We start from the raw sequence: 23751 nt of genomic DNA on the forward strand, positions 1-23751 counted from the left end.
TCCTTTCCCATGGGCACAGTGGCAAAAAATCAGAAAATCAGTTACCTAATTTATCAGTATAAGCCAAAGAGATAAAGTATAATTGTTATCTTAGATTATAGGCACTAAGCTGAGTATTCAATGAAGTATTTTCAACTAAAAAAAAAAAAAAAGTTTAGTACTTTAAAGTTAAAAAATAAATTACATTTAATTGCTTCATTTTTGTATGCACCCACACATTGCTTCACTAGGTCTATCTAATTATAAATCCTTTCTATTACTCTACAAACCATTTACCAGCAATTGTCAAAAACAAATATAAATGAAAATAAATGTACTATAAATAGCAAGATTAGCGAGGAGTAAAAATTCAGTCCATGGTCTCAAGGTAGGTACCTTACATTCAGGGTCAGTATTTAGTGAGTAACCATAATTATAAAATACATAGCCTTTCTCACTTTTACAAGGTTCATTTTTGAGACTTTATTTAGACAAAAACCTCTATTCTCAATTATTTATCTCCTTATCCTGAAAATCTTTTTCTACAGGATTAGCATGATATATTTAGGGTTTTAAAACAGAACTCCATTTATATCTGTATTATATTTTTTTCCCAGAGTAGAAACCTTACTCATACAAAATCAAAAGAAACATATTCATCAGCCGTCCTTATTTAGCTTAACTTAAGGTTAATAAGGAATTTGCCATCAGAACTACTCAAAACAAACTTTTGTTTACATTTTTTAATATACATAAGAAGACATTTTATTATTTTTGTAATGTAACAAATCAAACAAAACCCTATGGTTCCCAACTGGTATGTACTATCTGCTGTTTTGTGAAATAATCCCAGAATGTGATTCCCACACACATACCAGATAAAATAGAACTGAGATTTAACATTTGGATACTAATAGCAAGTTCAAAGGCAAAGAGAAAAATACAATATAAACCCCAAGGGCAGTGAAAATCTGTGCAGCAAATTAGTATGGTGTAAAAAATTCTCACACCACAAATATGCAAATCATCCAATAATTTGTAGATGGCAAATCATGCCAGAAGAAAACATTATTTGTAATAACTATTTTTAGTTGCTCTCAGAAACAACCCATCAATTATAAAAACTGGGTAACAGTCATAGTCAGGAATGTGATGTGCTGATTAACAAATTTTTTTTTTATTTTTATCATGTGAATCTATCATTTATGAATTATCAATTTTCAAAGAATTTGAATATAGCAAAATTTCAATTATATTAAATTTAATTTTCTTTGATGAAACAAAAATTTTCAAGATCTTTCTATAGGATCATTATTATTACACCAATTACAGCGATATTCTATATATGAAAATGTCAGGTATTACTGAGTTCTAGTTGAGAAAAGGCCAGATAAGTTTCTTATCTTTTTGAATGAAGATAATTAGTCATGCACTAAGGCATTATCACAGAGCTAACTCTACAAGAGTTATACAGCTGACTTTAAAAGTACTAAGTCCTTCCTTTTACATATTATAAAATTCTTTAAATGAAACACTTAATTCCAATATCTATTTGCACGATGTTACAATCAGTGCAGGCTCAAGTCCGCCCTCTTTTTAATAAACAAAATGAGCTGGTAAAGTATGTTTTATCAGATCTCTCTACGATCATATTTTCCTGAACAATGAAAATAAACTAGTGGATTTCATTCTTTACAGATACTTTCTAATCAGTTTCAGTATCTGGTTATCATAGGCAGACACAATGCTGGACAGTTTGGGTTGTACAACACTTCAGGGGAAATGTTTAAATAAAAACTATTCTCACTGAAATTTTTAAGTACTATACATAAACATCATGGAAATGTTTATATCCGAGTTATCAAACTTTAATAAAATTTCAAAAAGTTCCTAAAATAGTGATTTCATTTTTAATAGGTCATTTCTCTCAAGCAAGATTACAATTCTTGCTTTCACTCCTCAGCTGCAACCTGAAACATTACCATCTGATTTATGTCAAACACTCATTGATCATTATTATATCTGATTATCTTGAGGTCCCTGGTGCCCAAAACAAAGCCTGACACAGTTGCAAATATTTTTTGAGCTGCAATATACTTTGTCCTTATCCTAAACAGTCCGGTTCTATGTGTACTACTATAAGATATTACGTAACAGTTGGTGGGGAAAATTAAAAAATACTGCAGTACTACCAGCCATTTAGCATGCTGAGTTCCCACAGTTGCTTAGTGGGTGTTCTGAAACTAGGCCATATTTCTAGTATTAAGAATTTCAAATCACTACTTCCAAAGTACAGAAATAAATGTCTTCAGGATTAAATCATAAACCTTACTATTTTAAGCTGCCTAGTATATATAAGCATGACATTTCTATGAGTTTAGAACTATAATTAACACATGGTAGATAAACCAATATTTGCTTTAGCAACAATAAGGAATAACTAGCTCTTCTACCTATCTTTGTATAGTCATAGAATTCAATATTAAGAAAAAAATCAGTTTATCTGAACCAGAATTAAGCTCTTCAGTGCAAATTCTGAATTCTATATCCTAAAAGATATGCAAACCAAAATTGAATTAAAAGAATTTCTTTCAGATCATCCTATCTGTTAGACAACACACACTTCTAGCAAAGAAGTTACAGCTTCTAATCCCAGGGAAAAAAAAAAAAATTCTTTTTTTTTATGTTACCAGGAAATACCAGAGAATAAAGTTAACTCTCTTCAATAGAATAAATACTTATGCCATTCTGTTAAAGAGAGTTAGCTTTACTCTATCACTTGTATCATCACAACAGGTATGTTTTCATTTAAAATTAATCAAGAAAAACATGTTCAGTTACTTAATTTTATGTATTTCATAGCTAATTTAACAAAGAAGCACATGGTAGTCTCAAAAAATTATAAAGTAGTAATATCATACCTAATTTAGTACTTCCAAGAAAATGATTTGTCTCAACTTCATTTTATTCAATAAATACGTAACAGTCTACTATGTTTTACCTCACTAAGTAAACATTTCCAATAACAAAGCCTTAACACATTAAAAGTTGTTAATATCATTTGGACAGAAATCTTTCTGAAACGTGTGGACTTGTGTTGTCTTTAACAAAATTTACTAACAGCAATTAGTCTCTTCTTCATGATCCTAGATCATCATTATTTTTATACTATTCTATATATAAAACAAATGGTGTCTATGTGTTTTTACTGCAACATTAAATTACCCTAAACTATTTTTCAAAAAATGTCTTGCATCTGTTTTTTAAGTATTTCCCTCTGCTCTTATTTTCAACTCTCTTATGGCCTTTTTACATTTGGTTACTAAACTTTTTTAAAATTGTACATTATGTGAGAGTAAAAAAGCCCTGAATTAAGGCCTGAGAGATTCTAAGGCAGGAAACATGTGTTTAAGATCAAGAACTCGATGGCACCTCTTTGTCTGTTTTAGTGATCTATTCAGTTTGTTTCGGGCTCCAGACTATTAAATTTAAAACAAATTTTCTACTAGGAACCTGCAAGGTCTAGGCTTTGTGTACTACAGAAACAGTATTAAAGACAACATGATGAATAAAGACAATACGATGAAGCTGACAGTCTAGCAAAAAAGACAGGGACCCTAAAACAGGAGAACCTAACTAGGGATCAAAGAAGGTCTTCCAAAGGATGTAATACTGAGACCCAACTAGGAGCTTAGCCAGGTGAAGAGTGCAGGGTGTGAGAGACAGGCAGATGACACCATGAAGTTTTACTTTCCTAATAAATAACCTCAAGATAAATAAAGCGTAATAACATTAATAAGGTAATTGCTAAAATGTGAAAATTAAAAACTTTTAAATTATAAAAGACTCATACAAAGTATTCTTTCAGGGTCTAATCACTAATCCTATAGTCTGATTTATTTAAAGGAAGAGTGGCACTGTCCAATAAGCATGAAAAGAGGTTTCTTAAAATGTACTAACAAGAGTGAATTTTTGTATAATAAAAACTTACCATGAGTTCTAAGAAAGATCATAAATGTTACTCTTCGATGTGATACATTAAGTGCTGAGAAAAAGACGGGTGAATATCTAAAACTGTATCAATAATCTAGATATGTCTAGACCTAGATATGTCTAGATACACAGTTATAGATCTGTTGTTGTTGGGTTCCATCAAATCAATTCCAATTCGTAGCAACCCCATGTGATAGAGCAGATGTACCATCGTGTCACCATTACATAGAACTTGGATAATGACAGTATGTTTCAAAATCATATTCAAATATCTTTCAATATTTAAGTATCTTTAGATACATACATATAGGAGACCCGGTGGCCCAATGGTTAAGCACTCAGCTGCTAACTGAAAGGCTGGTGGTTCCAATCCACCTAGCGGCTTTGTGGGAGAAAGACTTGGTGATCTGCTCCCATGAAGATTACATCCTAGGAAACCCTATGAGGTAGGTTCTACTCTGTCACTTGGGGTCGCTCTGAGTAGAAATTGACTGGACAGCACCTAACAACAACAGGCTGATATGTTCTTCTACTTAATTCAAATGTTAATGAAAAATATACTGAGGTAAAAGTTTTAATTAATAATTCGGAGCAGACCCTAATATGAATGCAGGCAATGCAGGTCCATAGTTCAAGGCCTAAATTAAATTAGGCACAGAAGAAATAGCAATCTCAAAAAATAAATTTTGTGTGTGTGCTTTAAGTGCAAGTTTACAAATCAAGTCAAACTCTCATACAAAAATTTATAAACACCTTGCTATATACTCCTAATTGCTCTCCCCCTAATGATACAGCACAGTCCTTCCTTCCACTCTCTCTTTTCATGTCCATTCGGCCAGCTTCTGACCCCTCTACCCTCTCATCTCCCCTTCAGACAGCAGATGCCAACATAGTCTCATGTGTCTACTTGATCCAAAAGCTCGTTCTTCACCAGTATCACTGTCTACCCCATAGCCCAGTCCACTCCCTGTCTGAAGAGTAGGCTTTGGGAATGGTTCCTGTCTTGTGCTAACAGAAGGTCTGGGGACTATGACCTCCGGGGTCATTCTAGTCTCAGTCAGACCATTAAGTCTGGCCTTTTTACAAGAATAAAAATAAACGTTTTAATGAAAGCCTAGCATATGACCTAAAATATTATTACTGGACTCCAAATTGCTATCCACTTGCAATTCCCCAAGTGGGCTTTAACTTCTCATGCTTCTCATATGCTTTTTCTATCCTCCACCAATCCTACTTATCCTGAAGAGTCAATTCAGGTCCTATCCCCCAGTGAGCATGGCTGGTTATACAAGCAGTCTGAGGTAAGAACTCATCTGAGTGTATACTGTTGCCAAGGTACTTGTAACACAGTGTAACAATTAACTACTGACTTGTCCAGTTCCTGCAACACATTATGAATTTACTGAAAGCAGGAAACATAGTATATTTATTTCTATTTATCCTCAGAGCCTGAACAGGGATGTTCCTCAGTAGAAGTTCTCCCATGTCAGTAATGCGAAACTGTAGTTAATAAGAAACATTTATAGAATGAAATTAAAAAGTTAAACACTATTTGCAAGACTGAAAGCCTTGAAAGCAGGAAAGAGTGTTGTCCAACACAAAGCTGGAAACTAAGAAAGCCCAAATTTAACTGAAGAAATTAACTCCAAGTCCTAGAAATCACCTGCATCCAAACAAGCTATTTCCACTTTACCACCAAGACATTAATAAAAATTTAATCTATTGCCCCCCCAAAATTTTTGAGAATTATCTTTGCCAACTGTGAAATTCCTTAACTACATATGAAGTGCTTAAATTGTGAGTCTTCACAGTGCTATAAACATTAGAAGATAAATATGGCAAAATACTTCATAAAAGTCTTTCAGGTTCATTTCATAAAGGGACCAATTACACCCTTTTTTAAGGTCTCCTGTAATGTTTTAGCTACAAGCAATATGTTCATTCTTTCCAATAAAAGAATCCTTACCTTTGACAGCGTGTACTACTTTTTGCAATCAGTGCCGATATTTAGAGAAGCTGGAACTATATAGTATGTTATATAATTAGTTCTTTTAACTCTTGATAATAGGAACTGCATACTTTCTCCACAAGCCCAAATGGGAAGAGACCTTTGTAATTAAAATATTCTTTTTATGTTAGAGCTATTGCTTTGCTAAATTAAAGATACTGGACTAAATAGTTGGAAACCAGGAAAAAATATCCAAAGAGAATGAACGCTACCTTAAAACAATGCAATTATATATTTTGGAACATAAAGCAGTTTTTCAGACTTATACATGTTCCTTTCAACCTGATAAATTGGCAATCATATTTCAGAATAGTCTGTAATACACCAAGTTCAAGCATACCACAGGTCAGCTGTAACTCAGAAATTTTTTAGATTTTAAAAGTCAGTTTAGACAGGAAGGTAAGAAAATAGAATTTTTAAACTACTATATTAACAAAAAATAATTTCAAAAAGATCTGTGGGGCACAACTTTGATGCAGTGTAACAAGCAGTGAAAATTCAGAAGACAGATCAAGCAGTTAAAACAGGGGATGCAAGGATAACAGATGATGTATTTCCATAATTTAATCTATGAAAGATTTTGCCTTACATTATGAGCCCTGACTGTGAAGTGGTTAAGAGTTCGGCTGCTAACCAAAAGTCAGCAGTTCGAATCCACCTGCTGCTCTTTGAAAACCCTATGGGGCAGTTCTAAGTTCTACTCTATCCTACAGAGTCACTATGAGTCAGAACCGACTCAAGACAACGGGTTTGGTTTTTGGTTTAATGTATAATATATAATGCATAAAGTATAGTAAGTTTAATAATAAGCGAAAGTATCAGCCAGTTTAACATTTGCAGCACTCATTTGTCATGTATCACATAAAAGTAATATACCACTCTAGTGCTAAATCAGTCAATTTCTATAATAAAATATTAACCAATTCCCTGCCAGTCTTATTAGGAAAGTCAAAGTGTTTATTTTATATCTAAATTTCCTCTCCAAATTAATATTTTATAAACTAGCCCACCAAGGCCAAGCCTCAGAACTCAATGAAAGGTTTGTGGGTCAATTTTTTATTTTTGTCATTTTGTTTTGTTGCTTATAAGCACAGATTTTATGCCTTTTCATACATAAAGGATACATGAATGATTTAGTAAACTGTATTTTAAAGATATATTCTTTCATTTAATCTTCATACTCCAAAAATATTCATCTGTATATCTGCATATATAGGTTATAATTTTTCAGTCAAATATACAACAGATCCTTTTTACCTTTAAATACCTTCTTAATAAAAACAATCTGAAAGTTATTTAAACAGTTTAAAGAACACAATTGTTCCAGAAATATTAGACAACAAATATTAATAATCTAGCTTATTTTGAAAACAAATATTACTGCAATTTAACTGTCAAGATAACAAAGAATTTCAACTTTATTCACCTTTCTCACAATCCATATCAATAAGTCAAGGCAAAAAAAAATAAATAATAATACAGCAGCAATTATTCAGAAACCAGCTTTGGGAGTCTTCCACATAGCCGAAACTGAACCCAGGGCCGTCGAGTCAATTCCAACTCATAGCGACCCTATATAGAGTTCCAATTTATAGCTCTCTGAATATGGGAGGAAAAAACATCATTCTGCCCTGTCCCAAGTCACTGAAGAAACAGTAATATTTAAAAAGCATAGTTTTGGCAAATATAACAAAGAATTTATACTTTTGGTGTTCCTTTTGAAACTTGAAATGACTTATAGTTCACTAGTTGTTGTACGATCCTTACTCGCTACTAAAAAAAAAAAAAAAAAAAAAAAACCATTGCCATCAAGTTGATTCTGACTCATAGTGACCCTATCCATGTGATCCTTTGCTTGCTACAATTACCAAAACACAGCTCTGACCAACTTTCTGAATATGATCATTAAAAAAAAAGGGTCCAACTACAAGCTATTAAGATATCTCTTAACATAAATCTTTAATCCATACCAACATATAACAAAAAAAAAAAAATTTTAACTTGAAAATTGTATTAACAACGAGAGCAGGAAGCCAATGCCAACCTGAGTAGTTGTTCTTCAAAAACTGAACAAGTAAACTTGGGAAAGTGTAGTAACCTTAGAGACAGGACAGGTCCATAACTGGAAACTGGCATTTCAACAAAGGCAGTTTTATCTGTTAGCTTTAGATTACATGTAAGCCATTTGAAAGTTAACAAACCTTGGATAAAGCCTTTATTATTTTTTTTATGGTGTATTTTTCAAATACACATGCATAAATAAAAGTACTTTACAGTGTACCTTATGTCCAAACACATTATTTAAAAGGTTTACCACATGCATGGAGAATGATCAAAAACACTTTATTCCTAAAAATTCTTGTCAATAACACATTGAAAAAAATCAATGCTTCATAAATTCAAATTATAAACATGGGCTTAATGAATGTTGTGAATTGTATCCAATAGCTAAATGTCTTCAGATGCATAGTAACAGTTATAAAGGCCATGAAAGGTGATTAGTACACTCATAAATTCAGGTTTTTAAAATTAAGACTATTTTTCAGCATTAATGCCACATTTAGGCACACACACACACAAAAAAAAAAGTTACACAAGTGTACCCTAGGATTCTGAAAATAAATAGGTAAATAAGTCTTTGATACAGAATCTCTGAGTTGATACTAGAAGCTCCTGACATTTATGAAGGAGTGTACAAAATAACACAGGTGTCAGCTTAGCTACTGACTATTGGTAGTTACCATGCCGGAGGCAAATACTATACAGTCCTCAACTGCAACCTAATTTCTCTTCAGCATCTCCAGAGACTTTGAAAACATTTCTATGGGTAGGTTGCAAAACAGTGCTTCCTCTTTTATTCTCATCACCCCCATTATGATACAAAGCAACAGACGAGAAAATCAGATCCCTGACTGTAAAGGCCGAAAGCGTAAAACCACAAAAAAGCATCTTTCCAACTCCCGAATCGGTATTCATTCCACCTGTTTATAAAGTCATACTTCCACAATAACACAAACCCTCTGTGGATTAAAGAAGAAGAAGCCAATTAATGGTTTGGAGTCATTCTTCTACCTAGGCATTGGGCGGGGAGGGGGATGGTACAAAACAATGGATACTGAGGGGCTGGGGGGGGAAACCGTTTTGCCCTGAAGCCTCCAGCGTTAAGAGCTCGGGGGCGGGGAGGGGGGGAGAATTAGAGTACTTTTCCTCTATCCCTAAAAGCCACCGCGGAGAGGTTGCCATCAGGCATGTTCAAGGAGGCGATCTGGGATGGTTACAACTCGCTTCACCAAGCAACACGCCCAAGGCCGATTTACCACTCCTCACCGTAGGGTCTTCAGGGAGAGCAGACACAAGAAGTGTGGTGGGCTCGGAGGGGGGAGGGGGGAGAGAGACGATGGAAGACCCCGCCCGGATCGCTACGGCTGGCCTGGGCCCCTCCGGCGAGTTACACGCCCTCTGGACGCCTACGGGCGCCCCGGAGCCTGGGCCCGGGCCGCGGAAGCGGAGTGAACAGGACCGTTCGCGGCGCCCCCGGCCCGCGCCCCCGCGCCCTGGCACTGTCCCGGCCGCCAGCCGCCACCGCAGGCCCAGCCCGGGTCGCTGTCATGGGCGGCCCGCTTACTCTCGGCGCAGGGCTGCGAGGCACGCACGAGAGCAGGATCCGAAGCCCCAGCCCTCCCGGCGACAGCACCCAGGAAAGCGGCGGCGGCGGCGGCGGCGGCGCCTCCCAGGGCCCCAGCCCCTGGGCCTCGCCCCAGCCCCGCCGGCTCGCGCCTGTCAGGGTGCGCGGGGCCTCCCCCTACCGACAGCTAGACCGACCGCCCGACGGGCAGGAAGGAAAGCAGGAAGAGCCGACCAACAGCCTCCCTCTCGCCCTATCCCGGCCCCTGGTTACCGTCAGGAGCCCGGACTCCGCCATCCTCTTCTCTCGCTCTCCTTCCTCCTCCTCCTCAGAAGCGACGCTGCCGAACCGCCGCCCCCCGCCCACCCCTCCCCCACTCGCCCCGCCCCGCCCCGCCCCGCCCCTCGATATACTCTCCCTCCAACCGCCCCGCCCTACCCCTCCGGCGCTGGCTCGTCACTCGCTGAGGAAGAAAAATAGGCGGAGCCAGGACGAGAGACACCGCCCAATCAGAGGGACGCATTGCCGCCACCTTCCTTCACTCCGCCCTTTTCCTTTCCTCTGCTCTTCTACGCCCTGTCTCCCGCCCACTGGGCGCCGCTGGCTAGCTAAGCCACAGAGTAAGCCTCCGGCAGGGTAGAGTGACAACTCCCGACCGGAAGTTACTGTTGAAGTTAGGGCAGCCATAACCGATCATGGCAAGGGCGTTTTATAACTTCCTGTCTCAAATGTGACGTAATTTTTCCTTCACCCAAAATCTCAGTTGCCCCGGGCAACAGACGAGCCTTCTGGGAAAGGATGCATCCGTAAGTACGCCTAAAGGACCACTGGTGACCTGACATCCTGTTTTAGACAAATTGAGTAATTAGGACTACACCTGCCCTGGAAGGGGGATCAAGAGGGAGCAGGTTTCTTGGTTTTTATATTGGCGGAGATATCTGGTCACTTACCTAGGTGTACAACAGTCTAAAGCCAAACCCATTACCGTCAATTCTGACTCATAAGTGACCCTATAGGACAAAGTAGAACTACCCTATACGGTTTCCAAGGAGCGCCTGGTGGATTCCAACTGCCGGCTTTTTGGTTAGCAGCTGTAGCTCTTAACCACTACGCCACCAGGGTTTCCGTACAAGAGTTTAGGGCCCAGAAAAGCCCCGTCCTGCCCGGAAGTAGCATTTGGCACTTCCGAATGGAGCCTTAGCTGAAGGGAGTCGGAATCGACTGGACAGCAGCGGGTTTGGTTTTTGGGTTCCCCACCCTCAGGGGGCTCCGATTCTTTACACGGAATACTAAGTGAGGTGAGTGTCTCCTGGCCTTGGCCCGTGGGGCAGGCCCAAGCCGGATAGTCCCTGGGAGATTGAGGGCCGAGAAGGCGATCGAGACTCAGGGCCGCTTCCGCTGGAAGGTTTTCTTTCCAGGCTGTCCGACGGCAGCCCTCTTTCCCTTTGCCCTTCCGAGACTCCTATGGGGCGAAGCCGCTCGACCGGCCGACCAACCCCGCCGGAGCCAGCCGGACCGGGGCGGGTCCAGGAGCTGCCTGGGCTAGGGCTGCGGGGCGGAGCGCTAAACCCCGTCAAGATGGAGCTCCTGAACACGCCCCCACGTGTTCTTCCTAAATGTACCTTTACCCACAGACCTTTGGAGGATGGAGAATTTGGAAACTTGAGGAAATCGTTTTCTGCCCCTAGCAATAAAAGAAAAAGATGGTCCCTACCACCGCAGCAAGACCTCTAAGTTCTGTTTCCCTGCCGCCTGTATTTACATTCTGAATTTACTTCCCTTTACTTGTCCCTCCTCCCTAGGAGTTCTGTAAGCATTAACTGCAGTTCTGGATAACGGTGTACGGTCCTAATCCTGCATGTCTACGGTTTTTAACAACTGCCCCTTAATGCTTGTGAGTATTTATATATATATATGTAATTTCTTTTATATGGCTCTTTACAGTAGTTGTCAAACATTATCTCATGTAGTTCCTTCTGCAGGCTCGTGTCGAGAACTGTCAGTCATCTTGGTAATACTGGATTGGATGCCTAAAGCTGCAGGAAAAAGACCAGAAGAACTTTAAGGTAAATTGAAAATTGTTTATTACCAGCCAGTCAACAACGACGATGCAAATCTACCTTTTCTGCTTAATTTCTTTTGTACTCATGCTCCAGCCAAATGAACTACTCTTGTTTCCTCCGAAGTTAATCACTGAAGTCTGTTGTAGTTCCAGCTTTTTTGATTCTGTGTTCATGTCCTAGTTATCCTTGGAGATATGTTTCCAGTAAGAAGTAATTTCCTCTGAGCTTACTTTTTGTACCTTTTTTTAATCACAATCACAATTTTATTATAGAACAGCTAATTAAGTTCTTAGCTTCACTAGTATTTTTACTCCTGAATAGAATGGTTTGTATCAGATTCATCTGCCTACCATTTCACCCTACATGTGATATTATTTTGGTAAATACTGAAACACTGAATATATTGGGTATCACCGAATGCCCAGGACACTGCCAGCCAAGTTTTATGGAGCTTCAGTTTACCATTATCCTTGATACACAACCTTTTCCTAGACTTCCCCTCTGAAGTTTTTCTAACATGATTTTTCCCCAAATTTTTTATTATGAAAATGTTCACACATAAAAAAGTTGAAAGAACACAATGAGCAGGCATACGGTTTTGACCTAGAGGGAATAGTTAACATTTTGCTGTATTTAGTTTATCCCTCTCCCACAAACACTTTTTCATTGTTGTTGAACCATTTAGAAATAGCTTGCAGATGCCTATTGTTAGGTACACTCCCTAAGATTTCTAAACATGTTTCTAAATTTGTTTCTGACAAATTTCCTAAGAATTATGAAGTCCTATAAAACACATCATTATCACAAGTAAGCAATTTAAGGAAATCAATAATTTAGTAATAATTAAAATCCAGTCCATGTACAAAATTTCCCAACTGACCCAAGAATATCTTTTATACTCCACCCCATCCCCCCAAATCAGGATCCAGTCAAGGTTTACACATTGTATTTGGACATTATAACTCTTTAGCCTTAATGTAGAATGGTTCCCCAATCTTTTCTTTTTCCTCGTGACATTGGCATTTTGAAGAATTCAGGTCAGGGATCTTTTTAAATGTCCCATGCTCTGGATTTGATTGTTTCTTCATGATGTCCTTTTTTCTTATTTCTTAGAAATCAGAAGTAGATCTGGAAGCTCGATTAGATTCAGTTTAATATTTTTGGCAAGGATATTTGACAGTATTCGTACTTTCCCAGTCCTATTTAAGCTTTCTCAAATGCAGCTACATGTAATCATGCTATGAGTTACTAGTTAAATTCATGCCACTTCTCAACACACATATCTCTCTATGGTGTCCTACAAAGAAGAGTTCAGCGTTTATTCCTCCTGGGATGGCAGCATAGACTGCCTGCCTTTAATAAAGTCTTGCTGTTACTTTGCCTATACTTGGAGCTGATGCAGTGTAATCTGACTCAAAGTGTACTGATGTCAACTTAGTTTCATGAATTTCAACTGCTTGCAGCCTGCAGACTGTTGTTGAAAGATGTTTGGACCCTGTAATTCAAAAACAGATGAATGTTGATGTTATCAAAGCAGATACCGAGGCAACTACTGGCCATCTGGCCACATTCCAATTTAGGCAATGTTGTTTTATCCCTGAAATTCTCTGGCAAGTCTTAATTTGTCCTGGTGTTTTTGTGATAACTTTTTGATAGCATAAAGCAGAGCCTATTAAAAATTGCAAAATCAAGATTATACTTAACATTTATTATATTAGGAACAACAGTCCCTGCTCAATGGATAGAGAGGTGTGTGGGGAATTTACTTCAGAATCACAAGAAGGAAAACTCCCAAGAGTACGAACCTCAAGTACTCCTATCTTAGACTTATATTTGGTTATGAAAGATAAGTGAAAGGGAAAAAAATACACTTAAGAGAACAGAAGAAAGTGCTCGGGGAGGGGTGCAAAATATTGCAAGTTAAGTAATGCAAAGCATCAGACGCTTTTATAGAAAGAAGCTTGCTCATGTGGGACTATGAAACAAATTTGACTGCGGATTCAAGTAAGGCAAAATAATGTACCAATTAAGACCACAGGATCTGGAATCAGATCTGGTTTTCAGGAACCAGGCTACTCACTAGCTTTGTAACCTCGGACAGTTTACTCATCCCCTCTATTCATCATCTATTAAATGGAGCTATGAAACCTCTTAAGAGTGTTGAATAAGAATGAATTCAAATATATGTAATGTGCGTTAGCTAACAACAACATTGGGGCATACCAGAACCAACGGCATCATCCAGATTCACCCAAGAACAGTTCCTGTTCTTAAGCCTAGGCAAATTTCAGAGGCTGGACACTGCGAATTTTATTTATATGAGTCTGAATTAAGTAGCCAAATTGGATGTTGCAACATTTCTCTACCAGCAGATGCCAGATAGCAAAATAGAATAGAATCTCCTATGGTTTCCAACTGTATGACGTATGATGTTGCATGTCATCCCCAGATGAACATTAGCAATCCAAATTAAGCACTCTGCTAGCATGAGGGCAGTTGCCTAAGAATGAATATTTCTACTTTGTGTCTGCTCAATAACACTTTCTTACTGGGCTCTCCTTCTCATCTTTTTCTCATGTTAGTTTACACTCAGAAGCCTAATGCTTTTGAAAATTCATGTATCAGTTAACCACAAGTCTTGGATAAGACAGAAGCTAACATTTTGTATCATTGTTCTTACTATTTCTCCCACCCTACCCCACCTCTGCACTAGATGGGTTGATCTTACTTAAAATGAATTAGCTTAATAAATATTCACAAAAGAAAAATATCCCTTAACATCCTTTATGTAAACGGAATTGCTCCTGGTGTTTCCAATTCCCAGAAATTGTAATGTTCATTAATGATAAGACCATTGGACATACGAAGTTGCAAAGTTAAGTGTCTGTAGCACCAGAGAGTTAAAGCAAAGGGAAACAATAGGCAGTAGTGGAGACTGGAGAACTCCAGAGCACATGCTCATTGAAATGGGACAACACTTACCAGCCCTCATCAAACTTTGCCATGTGGAATGTGGGCCTAGCGTTGCCAGACTTGTCAGGAAGAGCTGCAATTTTGATTTTATGTGAAATCTCCTGATTTTTATACTTTAGTTCAAATACTTTTTAAAAATCTAGCAAGCCACATTAGAGAAATGCAGATCAAAACTACAATGAGATTTCATCTCACTCCAACAAGGCTGGCATTAATCCAAAAAACACAAAATAATAAATGTTGGAGAGGCTGTGGAGAGATTGGAACACTTCTACACTGCTGGTGGGAATGTCAGATGGTACAACCACTTTGGAAATTGATTTGGCGCTTCCTTAAAAAGTTAGAAATAGAACTACTATATGATCGATCCAGCAATCCCACTCCTTGGATTATATCCTGGAGAAATAAGAGCCTTTACACAAATGGATATATGCACGCCCATGTTTATTGCAGCACTGTTTACAATAGCAAAAACATGGAAGCAACCAAGTTGCCCATCAACTGATGAATGGATAAATAAATTATGGTATATTCACACAATGGAATACTACGCATCCATAAAGAACAGTGAGGAATCTGTGAAACATTTCATAACATGGAGGAACCTGGAAGTCATTATGCTGAGTGAAATTAGTCAGTTGCAAAAGGACAAATATTGTATAAGACCACTATTACAAGAACTCGAGAAATAGTTTAAACTGAGAGGAAAACATTCTTTTGTGGTTACGAGAGGGGGGAGGAAGGGAGGGAGGGAGGGTGGGAGAGGGGTATTCACTAATTAGATAGTAGATATGAACTACTTCAGGTGAAGGGAAAAGACAGCACACAATACACGGGAGGTCAGCACAATTGGACTAAACCAAAAGCAAAGAAGTTTCCTGAATAAACCAAATGCTTCGAAGGCCAGCATAGCAGGGGCAGGGGTCTGGGGACCATGGTTTCAGGGGACATCTAAGTCAATTGGCATAATAAAATCTATTAAGAAAACATCCTGCATCCCACTTTGAAGAGTGGCGTCTGGGGTTTTAAACACTAGCAAGCAGCCATCTATGATGCATCAATTGGTCTCAACCCACCTGGATCAAAGGAAAACTAAGAACACCAAGGACACAAGGTGATTACGAGCCCAAGAGACAGAAAGGGCCACATGAACCAGCGACTACATCATCCTAAGACCAGAAGAACTAGATGGTGCCCAGCCACAACCGATGACTGCCCTGACAGGGAACACAACAGAGAACCCCTGAGGGAGCAGGAGAACAGTGGGATGCAGACCCCAAATTCTCATAAGACCAGAATTAATGGTCTGACTGAGACTGAAAGGACCCCAGTGGTCATGGCCCCCAGACCTTCTGTTGCCCCAGGACAGGAACCATTCCCGAAGCCAGCTCTTGAGACATGGATTGGACTGGACAATGGGTTGGAGAGGGATGCTGGTGAGGAGTGAACTTCTTGGATCAGGTGGACACTTGAGACTATGTTGGCATGTCCTGTCTGGAGGGGAGATGAGAGGGTGGGGGCGGTTAGAAGCTGGTGAAAAGGACACGAAAAGAGAGAGTGGAGGGAGAGAGCAGGCTGTCTCATTAGGGGGAGAGTAATTGGGAGTGTGTAGCAAGGTGTATGTGGGTTTTTGTGTGAGAGACTGACTTGATTTGTAAACTTTCACTTAAAGCACAATAAAAATTATTTTAAAAAAAAATCTAGCAATCGAAACAAAACACATACGACTGGATAGGACCAAGGACCACCAGTTTATGACCTCAGCGTTTCTTTATGAAAGGATGATTATACTTTGGTTGAGAATCAAAGTGCTTTCAAAATGTTTTTGCTATATTTCAGGTGTATTTACTTTTCTAGGTTAGGCAACAGGTCACTTGTCACCTCCATCAAAAATTCAAAACAGATTCTTATGTGCACCAAGCTTCCATTCTGTTTCCTTGATTATGATTTGAAAGGTTTTTACTCTTTGCTGTGCACTTAAAATCTTTTGCACATTTTCTCAACTTTGAATGATATTATTAAAGGGGTTTGCTTTATTACCATATTTTTAAATACATATTTAAGAACACAATTTGCAGTCTTATAGGTACCATGATGTTTGTGAGGATTCAAAGGACTTTTACAGTTGGAAGTTACCTTAGTGGTAATATAGAACAAATCCTTTATCATAGGATGGAATAATAAATGTCATGCTGTATATCTGAGCACCTCTACACCCTTTTTTTACTTGAACCCTACAACCCAGGACAGATACTAAACCTGTTTTTTATGGGAAAACTGAAGTTTTGATTGGCTAAGAAATGCATTCGAAGTCACAGTTAATTAGTACAGTAGAGCCAGAGTATAACCCTGTACCCCAGTTAAAGTATAAGCCTGAAATAGATGAGAAAAAAAAGACTCTTCAAGTCATCTTAATAAATGTTACATTCAGAAGGAATGTAGCCTTTCCTTATTTCACAATTAGTTATTTGAAAACGCTGAATGTATTTTCCTTAATACTTGCTTATTAGATGTGCCATATTGAAAATGGCATTGCCGTAGGAGTACAAAGTGTGTTTAAGGACTACTAGTCCCATAAAAACACTTTTTAATTCCTGTGCTGAAAAGGGAGTGCTTCGTTGCTGCTGTTGTTGTTTTAATTGTTTTAGGTGAAAGTTTATAGCACAAATTAGTTTTTCATTCAAAAATTTTATACACAAATTGTTTTGTGACATTAGTTGCAATCTCTGCAATGTGTCACTCTCTCCCTTTCCCTTTCCGTTCTGGGTTCTCAGTGCCCATTATCCAGTTTTCCTGTCCTTCCTGTCTTCTCCTCTGTGCTTTTGGGCAGGTGTTGCCCGTTTGGTCTCATATACCTGATTGAACTAAGAAGCATGTTCCTCACATGCATAACTGTTTGTTTTATAGGCCTGGCTAATCTTTGGCTAAAAGGTGGGTTTTGGGAGTGGCTTCAGTTCTGAGTCAGAACGGTGTCTGGGGGCCATAATCCGGGGGTTCTTCCAGTCACTGTCAGACCAGTAAGTCTAGTCTTTTTTTGTGAATTTGAATTTTGTTTTACATTTTCTCCTGCTCTGCCTGGGACCCTCTATTGTGATCCCTGTCAGAGTGGTAGCCAGGCAGCATCTAGTTTTTCTGGGTTTAGGCTGGTGGAGGTTGTGGTTCGTGTGGTCCATTAGCCCTTGGGCTCATATTTCCCTTGTGTTTTTCATTTCTCATAAAAACATGTTTAAGGATCCCAGGATCAAATAAGTTTAGGAAGGAATACATATTCAGTTGTCCTGCTGGAGAGCCATCACACATATTAGCATATTAAATTTTCTAAAAAGTCCTGCAGTTTAAAAAAAAAAAAAAAAGTTTAACTTTTCCATCCCTGGGCTTTTAAATTTATTAGGCCACAGAATCTTACCAGAAAATCAATTAACATCCCAAAGAACATAATTTTGTAATTTATTATGTAGATTAGCAATCTTCAAACCAGGGTTTGTGTGTCCTGGAAGATGCCTAAAGACATTCAGAGGATATGCAGGCAAGCATGGTTAAGAGAAATCCGTTTCCAGATCCTAAACTTCCACAGGTAATCTCTGCTAATACTGAATTTTCTGAGAAAATGGCCCTTGTGGATAAGGCATCATGCTGATTCTCATTTCCCATATCCCCTTTCATAATCACAGACTTCACCTAGGAAAGGCACTTCTCTCACCCACGTAGATTCTTACTGTGATGAAATGCACCTGGAGGTAAAAATCTCTAGGTACCAAACCAAGAGACAAAAGAAAACATTGGTAACTATGAGGAGAAAGACCAAAGACCTCACCAATTATTAGGTTAATAGTGCTTTTGCAAATTAGGAGGCAGTTCAAGTTTCTGCTTTCAACAAAAATGAAAGAAGACCTAATAGTCTTTATCATTTAAAATTATTTTCTGATGATAGGTCACTACATGATTTTTAACATAACTTCACAAGTTCAGAGATTGAACAAAACTTCCCGTTCCCATCTCAAACCAAACAACCAAACCCATTGCCGTTGATTCTGACTCATAAAAAACATTGCCATCAAGTTGATTCTGACTCATAGTGACCCTACAGGGCAGAATGGAACTGTCCCATAGTGTTTCCAAGGATGTAATCTTTATGGAAGCAGGCTGCTACGTCTTTCTCCTGTGGAGCTTTGGTGGGTTCGAACCGCCAGGCTTTCTGTTAGCACCCAAATGCTTAACCACTGCTCCACCAGGGCTCCTTATCTCAGTGCTTCCATCTGTAAAAATGAAAAATAGAACTATAACAGTAAGTAATTTTCCCACAGCAAGTGTATGATATACATGAATTTCAGCCATTTTATGTTTCTCCTTTGGCCCATCCGTCCCTGTTATTCCATACATCTCACCTGACCAATAAGAAAGTACTCTCAGGAGTAGCCACTACTCTGTAGAGCACATTACATCAGACAAAACACCCTTCTCTGGCAATTAACAGGCCACCTGGGAGAAGGAAGTAAATGCCCCTTCCCACTCTGGGCTCCCAGGGCAGTTGGTTATGAAGACAGTGTAGCCCTGCCAGTACCGGCCATCCAACCATCACCTTGCTTATTTTAGCCCTTCCCTTCCTGTTTCTCTCCTGCCAATGCCTAAGGGGGCCTAGGAACAAGAACCAACCCAAGGAAAGCAGACAATCCACCCAGGCAAGGGACACCACAGATCTCCCTCAACTCACTGCTTACCAGGCCTTTGGCTCACACCCTATCCAGTAACAATGGCAGCTTAGTCAAAACAGAGAACTGAGGTTTGGTAGAGCAGCAAGTTTCATTGTTTTTCTCAGGCCGCATTTTGGGTGTGAAAGAGGTATAGATAAAAGAGAAAGCAAAGAATAGCGATTGAATTCTAAGTAGCTGAAGTTCCTTACTCTATAAAATAAAATAAAAAAATAGTTAAGATTTAATTATTTGTTCACTATTGTAACATTTTGGTGATACATATAAAAATTCTCAGGTAGTGTGTATTTCCTTCACATTTATCAACATCTGTAAAGTCTGTCCTCCCTTTCAGTGGTATTTGCTAGATTTGCACTAAATAAGGGCCGAGTATTTTCATTGCGATGACTTTAATGGAGAGGCTTGTTAGCAGCCATCAAATCAACTCCCCAAACACAACAGAATTGGACCGTTTTGATACATAGGGTTTTCACTGGCTGATTTTTCAGAAGTAGATCGCCAGGTCTTTCTTCCTAGTGCCTTAGTCTGGAAGCTCCATTAAAGCCCGTTAAGCATCATAGCAACACTCAAGCCTCCACTGACAGATGGGTGGTGGCTATGCTTAAGGTGCATTGGCCAGAAATCAAACTTGGTTTCCCACATGGAAGGTGAGAGTTCTACTGAACCACCACTGCCCCCAGTGGAGAGAGTAGGTGTTGTTTAATACAGCTAAATGCAAGGCTAATCAGCCTGCAGTGTTAGTAGCCTTCAGGGTAACTTGGGGGCGGGAGGGAGAAAAAGGCAATGATCACTAGGTATCACTGGCAAGCCTAAGTAACACGAAGGAAAAATGGAGGAGGAGGAGGAGCTGTGCATTCTAAGGAAATCACAAGCAGCATTTACCTCAGATTCCATTTATAAAGAGTTGCTTTATTCCTGGTGCATTACCTACTTCATCTTCACTCCCTGGTAGAGCAGAGTAGGGTCAAAGTTTGATGACAAACTTCTGGAAAGTGGATAGAGGTTCCTCAGGAACTTATTTGGGGTAGACTTCCCAGAATAGAAGTTGAACAAAAGAGAGGGGAAGCAGCTTGGTGGATGGAAAGTGGGAAGCTTTCATTAGGAATGTCAAAGTAGCGGTGGAGTGGGAATAACTAAGACCAGATACAGCCTCACTTGATTGTAACTAATTCACAGTGGGCGGTAGACAGGCATCAAACCAGCATCACCACTTTATAAATATTCCTTCTGTGGTGGTGATGTTATGAAAGAGGCATGGTGAGCTTGCATCAGTATGGTGAAATATCACAAAATGGGTGGGGCTGTTCGGAGGAACATGTGTTTGGAGAGGGATCATGTTACAAATTACAGTCTAGCACCCCTTAAAACATATAGCAGTAATCTGGGTTGTAACATTTGGCACAAACATCATTGGCCAAAGATGGCATCTATGGGATATTCATAAAATTCTTTTTTGATGGTATATGCTGGCACTTTGGCATATAGTATCTCTGTAATTAGAGAAAAATAGTAAGCTGAAAGCATACCTCCTTTCAGTGCAAGGGCCAACTCTACCCATTTGTGTTACCTCCTTACAAATTGCAGCTGTGTAGCCCTAAGTGATCCTTTGGATGCTTTTTGTCGTTATAACAAGGAGATTAAAAGTAGACACCAGCTGTTAGCTGTTGAGAGAAGTGGGACTGTTAGGGAATGTTTGTGTACTACCATCTCCTTTCTCTGCTTCACCCCCTCTCCCAAATGCTGGTCACATTCTTTACTTCATCCGTCGTCATCCAGGGGAGGTGGTAACAGTAAACCGAGATGGCTGCACATAGGTGCCTTTTTCCTCAGCTGGTGTTTGTTTGGAAAGTATCTTTTCCTAAAGTGAAGTCCTAAAATTTTTTCATTAAAAGGGGAAAAGTTTTACAACACCCAGCCTCCTGATCACCACCACCACTGATTAATGAAAGTTGACAAGGGGCTCCAGATGCTTGCATAAACTGTCTCAACCTTGTTTCGTTGAAAAGAACCATGGGAAATTAATTAGTGAGAAAATTACACAAGGATAGGGTAGTTCATTTTCTACAGGAATTTGATTTTACTTCTTAAGCTACAATTAAAATGGCATAGACAATATACTTTGGGAGTTTATTCTTGGATATTAATGATTGATTTTTCATTAAAGGAAAAAACTTACACCAACAATTAAAATATGGCGGAAGTGAAGTCAATGTTCCGGGAAGTTCTTCCAAAACAAGGTATTTACATCACAAATACTTAGGTCATGGAATATCGTAGGAACTGACAAAGTGCTGGGCAGTGTCACACAGTAAGCTTAATAATAGCTAAACATCTGTTAGCTTTATATTTTGTGTTCTGTATGCTTCACTTACTGTGTACTTTTTACTATACTTTCATGAGTATGTTGTAAATTATGGAGACTCCATCGTTTCTTCGGGTTGGGTTTTTAATACTGTTACACTCAAAACTGAAGATTACAATATCAAATTATCAAAGTACTTAATGGGATTCACCATATTAAATAAGGTCTGAAAGTAGGGGGGAAGAAACCTAAATTACGCAACAGTAAGAAAAGCTGAAGGTTTAAGTCATTCAGTAGTTTCAATATTCATGTTAATACCATGCTTTGCTGTATTTTTGTATACAATGTACTTCTCCCAAATCTTATTTCAAATTAGACATTTGACACAGTAAGCTGTATGACTCGTGTTAGCTTAGAAACTTGGATGAAGAGAAAAAAACATCAAACCCATTGCCATTGAGTTGACTCAGACTCACGGCAACCCCACGTTACACAGTAGAACTACTCCATGGCATTTTGTGGCTGTAATCTTAACGGCACATCGCCAGGCCTTTCTTTAGTAGTACCACTGGGTGACCTTGAACCATCAACCTTTAGGTTAGTAGTCACCACCTAGGGACCTGTCTTGGGTAGGAAGTCCAAAATGTGTTCTCCTCAACACCCCCGCAGGATCAAGAAATTGTCATTGCCCAAGGGGTCACTATGTTGACCCTCAACAAGATGGACTGACACAGTGGCTCCAACAATGAGCCCAAACGTAACGATTGAGAGGATGGCACAAGACCAGGCAGTGTTTTGTTCTGTCGTACATAGTAGGGTCACTGAGTCAGAACTGACTCAATGGCACCTAACAAGAACATGATGTTTCTGGCCCCACAACTAAACTCAGTCTAAAAACGAGATTTTCATTAACAATGGATAATGTTTTTAGATGTTCATTCTAGCTGCAAATTCAAACCACTGGGTTCTTACTTGATGAAGTAATTCTTATTTTCTGTTAAACTTAGGGCAGCTGTCTGTAGAAGATGTAACCACAATGGTGCTATGTAAGCCCAAACTTTTACCCTTTAAATCTCTGACTCTGGAAAAACTGGAGAAGATGCGGCAAGCAGCACAGGATACAATTCGTGAACAAGAAATGGCAGAAAAGAAACAGCAATAACTCACTGAATGATGATTTAGCACTTCCACAAACATCCTACCTACTCTTGAGTAATAACCAGAAAATAATGTACATGTTGAAAGTAATACTTGTTAATAAAACTAACAGTACTCATATAAATACTACAAAAATATACCAAGATTGAAGAAACCTACATTGTGAATTTAAACATGCTGGTTTCCACCAAACACAAGCAATCAAAATACTTTTAGCCAACTTTTGTGGCCTTTTACCCAAGTCAAGTTTTTGGAATTGCGTATTATTATTGTTCAGCATTTCTACTGCCATGAGTATTACAGATAACATTCTCAGGCACAGGTCACTGAATGTATCTTCTGTATACAGGGAATCTTTACATGTTCACTAAAAACCTGCGTTTGAATATACACTCCAGTCCTGTATAATGTGAAGGTTCATGCTCGGCTTTTACACCACCTAATACATAAAGTGTGTGTGTATGTACGTACTTATATATTTTTTTTGTTTTTCACCAATTTTATGTTTAAAGCTATCTTGCCTGACCAACTGATCCAACCAGTCATGACAAAACTGTTACTTAAAATAAATTTGATGTTTTCGAAAACCCTCACCTATATGGTCACCTAAATTTTTAATTGTACTAATTTTCAAAACTTAAGAAATTACATGGCTACCTTTATCGTCACGGTTTCAAACAATTAAAAACCTGAAAATGTTTATTACAATTATCTACATAAGCCAAAGTAATACGGACTTCAAAGAGCTCAAGAGGTAAATCTGAAGGTTAAACTTGGAGTTTTAGTTCTAAAAGACTGCACCTAAGCCTATAATAGAAATATTCCTAAGAATACCTTTGTAAAAAATTCTGACTATAGCTCTAGGTAGGTTTGCTGCAGTCAGTAGGCAATTTAAAAAAACACTGACTTGAGACCTTGCTGAGTAATTAGGTTCTGCAAAA

The 23751-nt window shown here is 38.8% G+C and overlaps 2 protein-coding genes across 2 annotated transcripts in view; one reads left to right on the forward strand and one right to left on the reverse strand.

Moving 5' to 3' along the window:
• Positions 1 to 9971, reverse strand: part of SHOC2 (SHOC2 leucine rich repeat scaffold protein) — a 108558-nt gene extending 98587 nt beyond the window's left edge. The window contains exon 1 of the mRNA XM_003408951.4: positions 9879 to 9971. The gene's annotated coding sequence lies outside the window, so the exon portion shown is untranslated. The remainder of the gene's footprint in view (positions 1 to 9878) is intronic.
• A 460-nt stretch (positions 9972 to 10431) lies between these two features.
• Positions 10432 to 22826, forward strand: BBIP1 (BBSome interacting protein 1). The gene is given in 5 exon segments (XM_010588994.3): positions 10432 to 10903; positions 11408 to 11499; positions 11576 to 11671; positions 21515 to 21587; positions 22660 to 22826. Coding segments are annotated over 2 exon segments (213 nt in total). The 5' UTR covers positions 10432 to 10903; positions 11408 to 11499; positions 11576 to 11671; positions 21515 to 21541.
• Positions 22827 to 23751: the final 925 nt, after the last annotated feature.

This window comes from Loxodonta africana, chromosome 16 (genome assembly GCF_030014295.1).
Source record: "Loxodonta africana isolate mLoxAfr1 chromosome 16, mLoxAfr1.hap2, whole genome shotgun sequence".
NCBI lineage: Eukaryota > Metazoa > Chordata > Mammalia > Proboscidea > Elephantidae > Loxodonta > Loxodonta africana.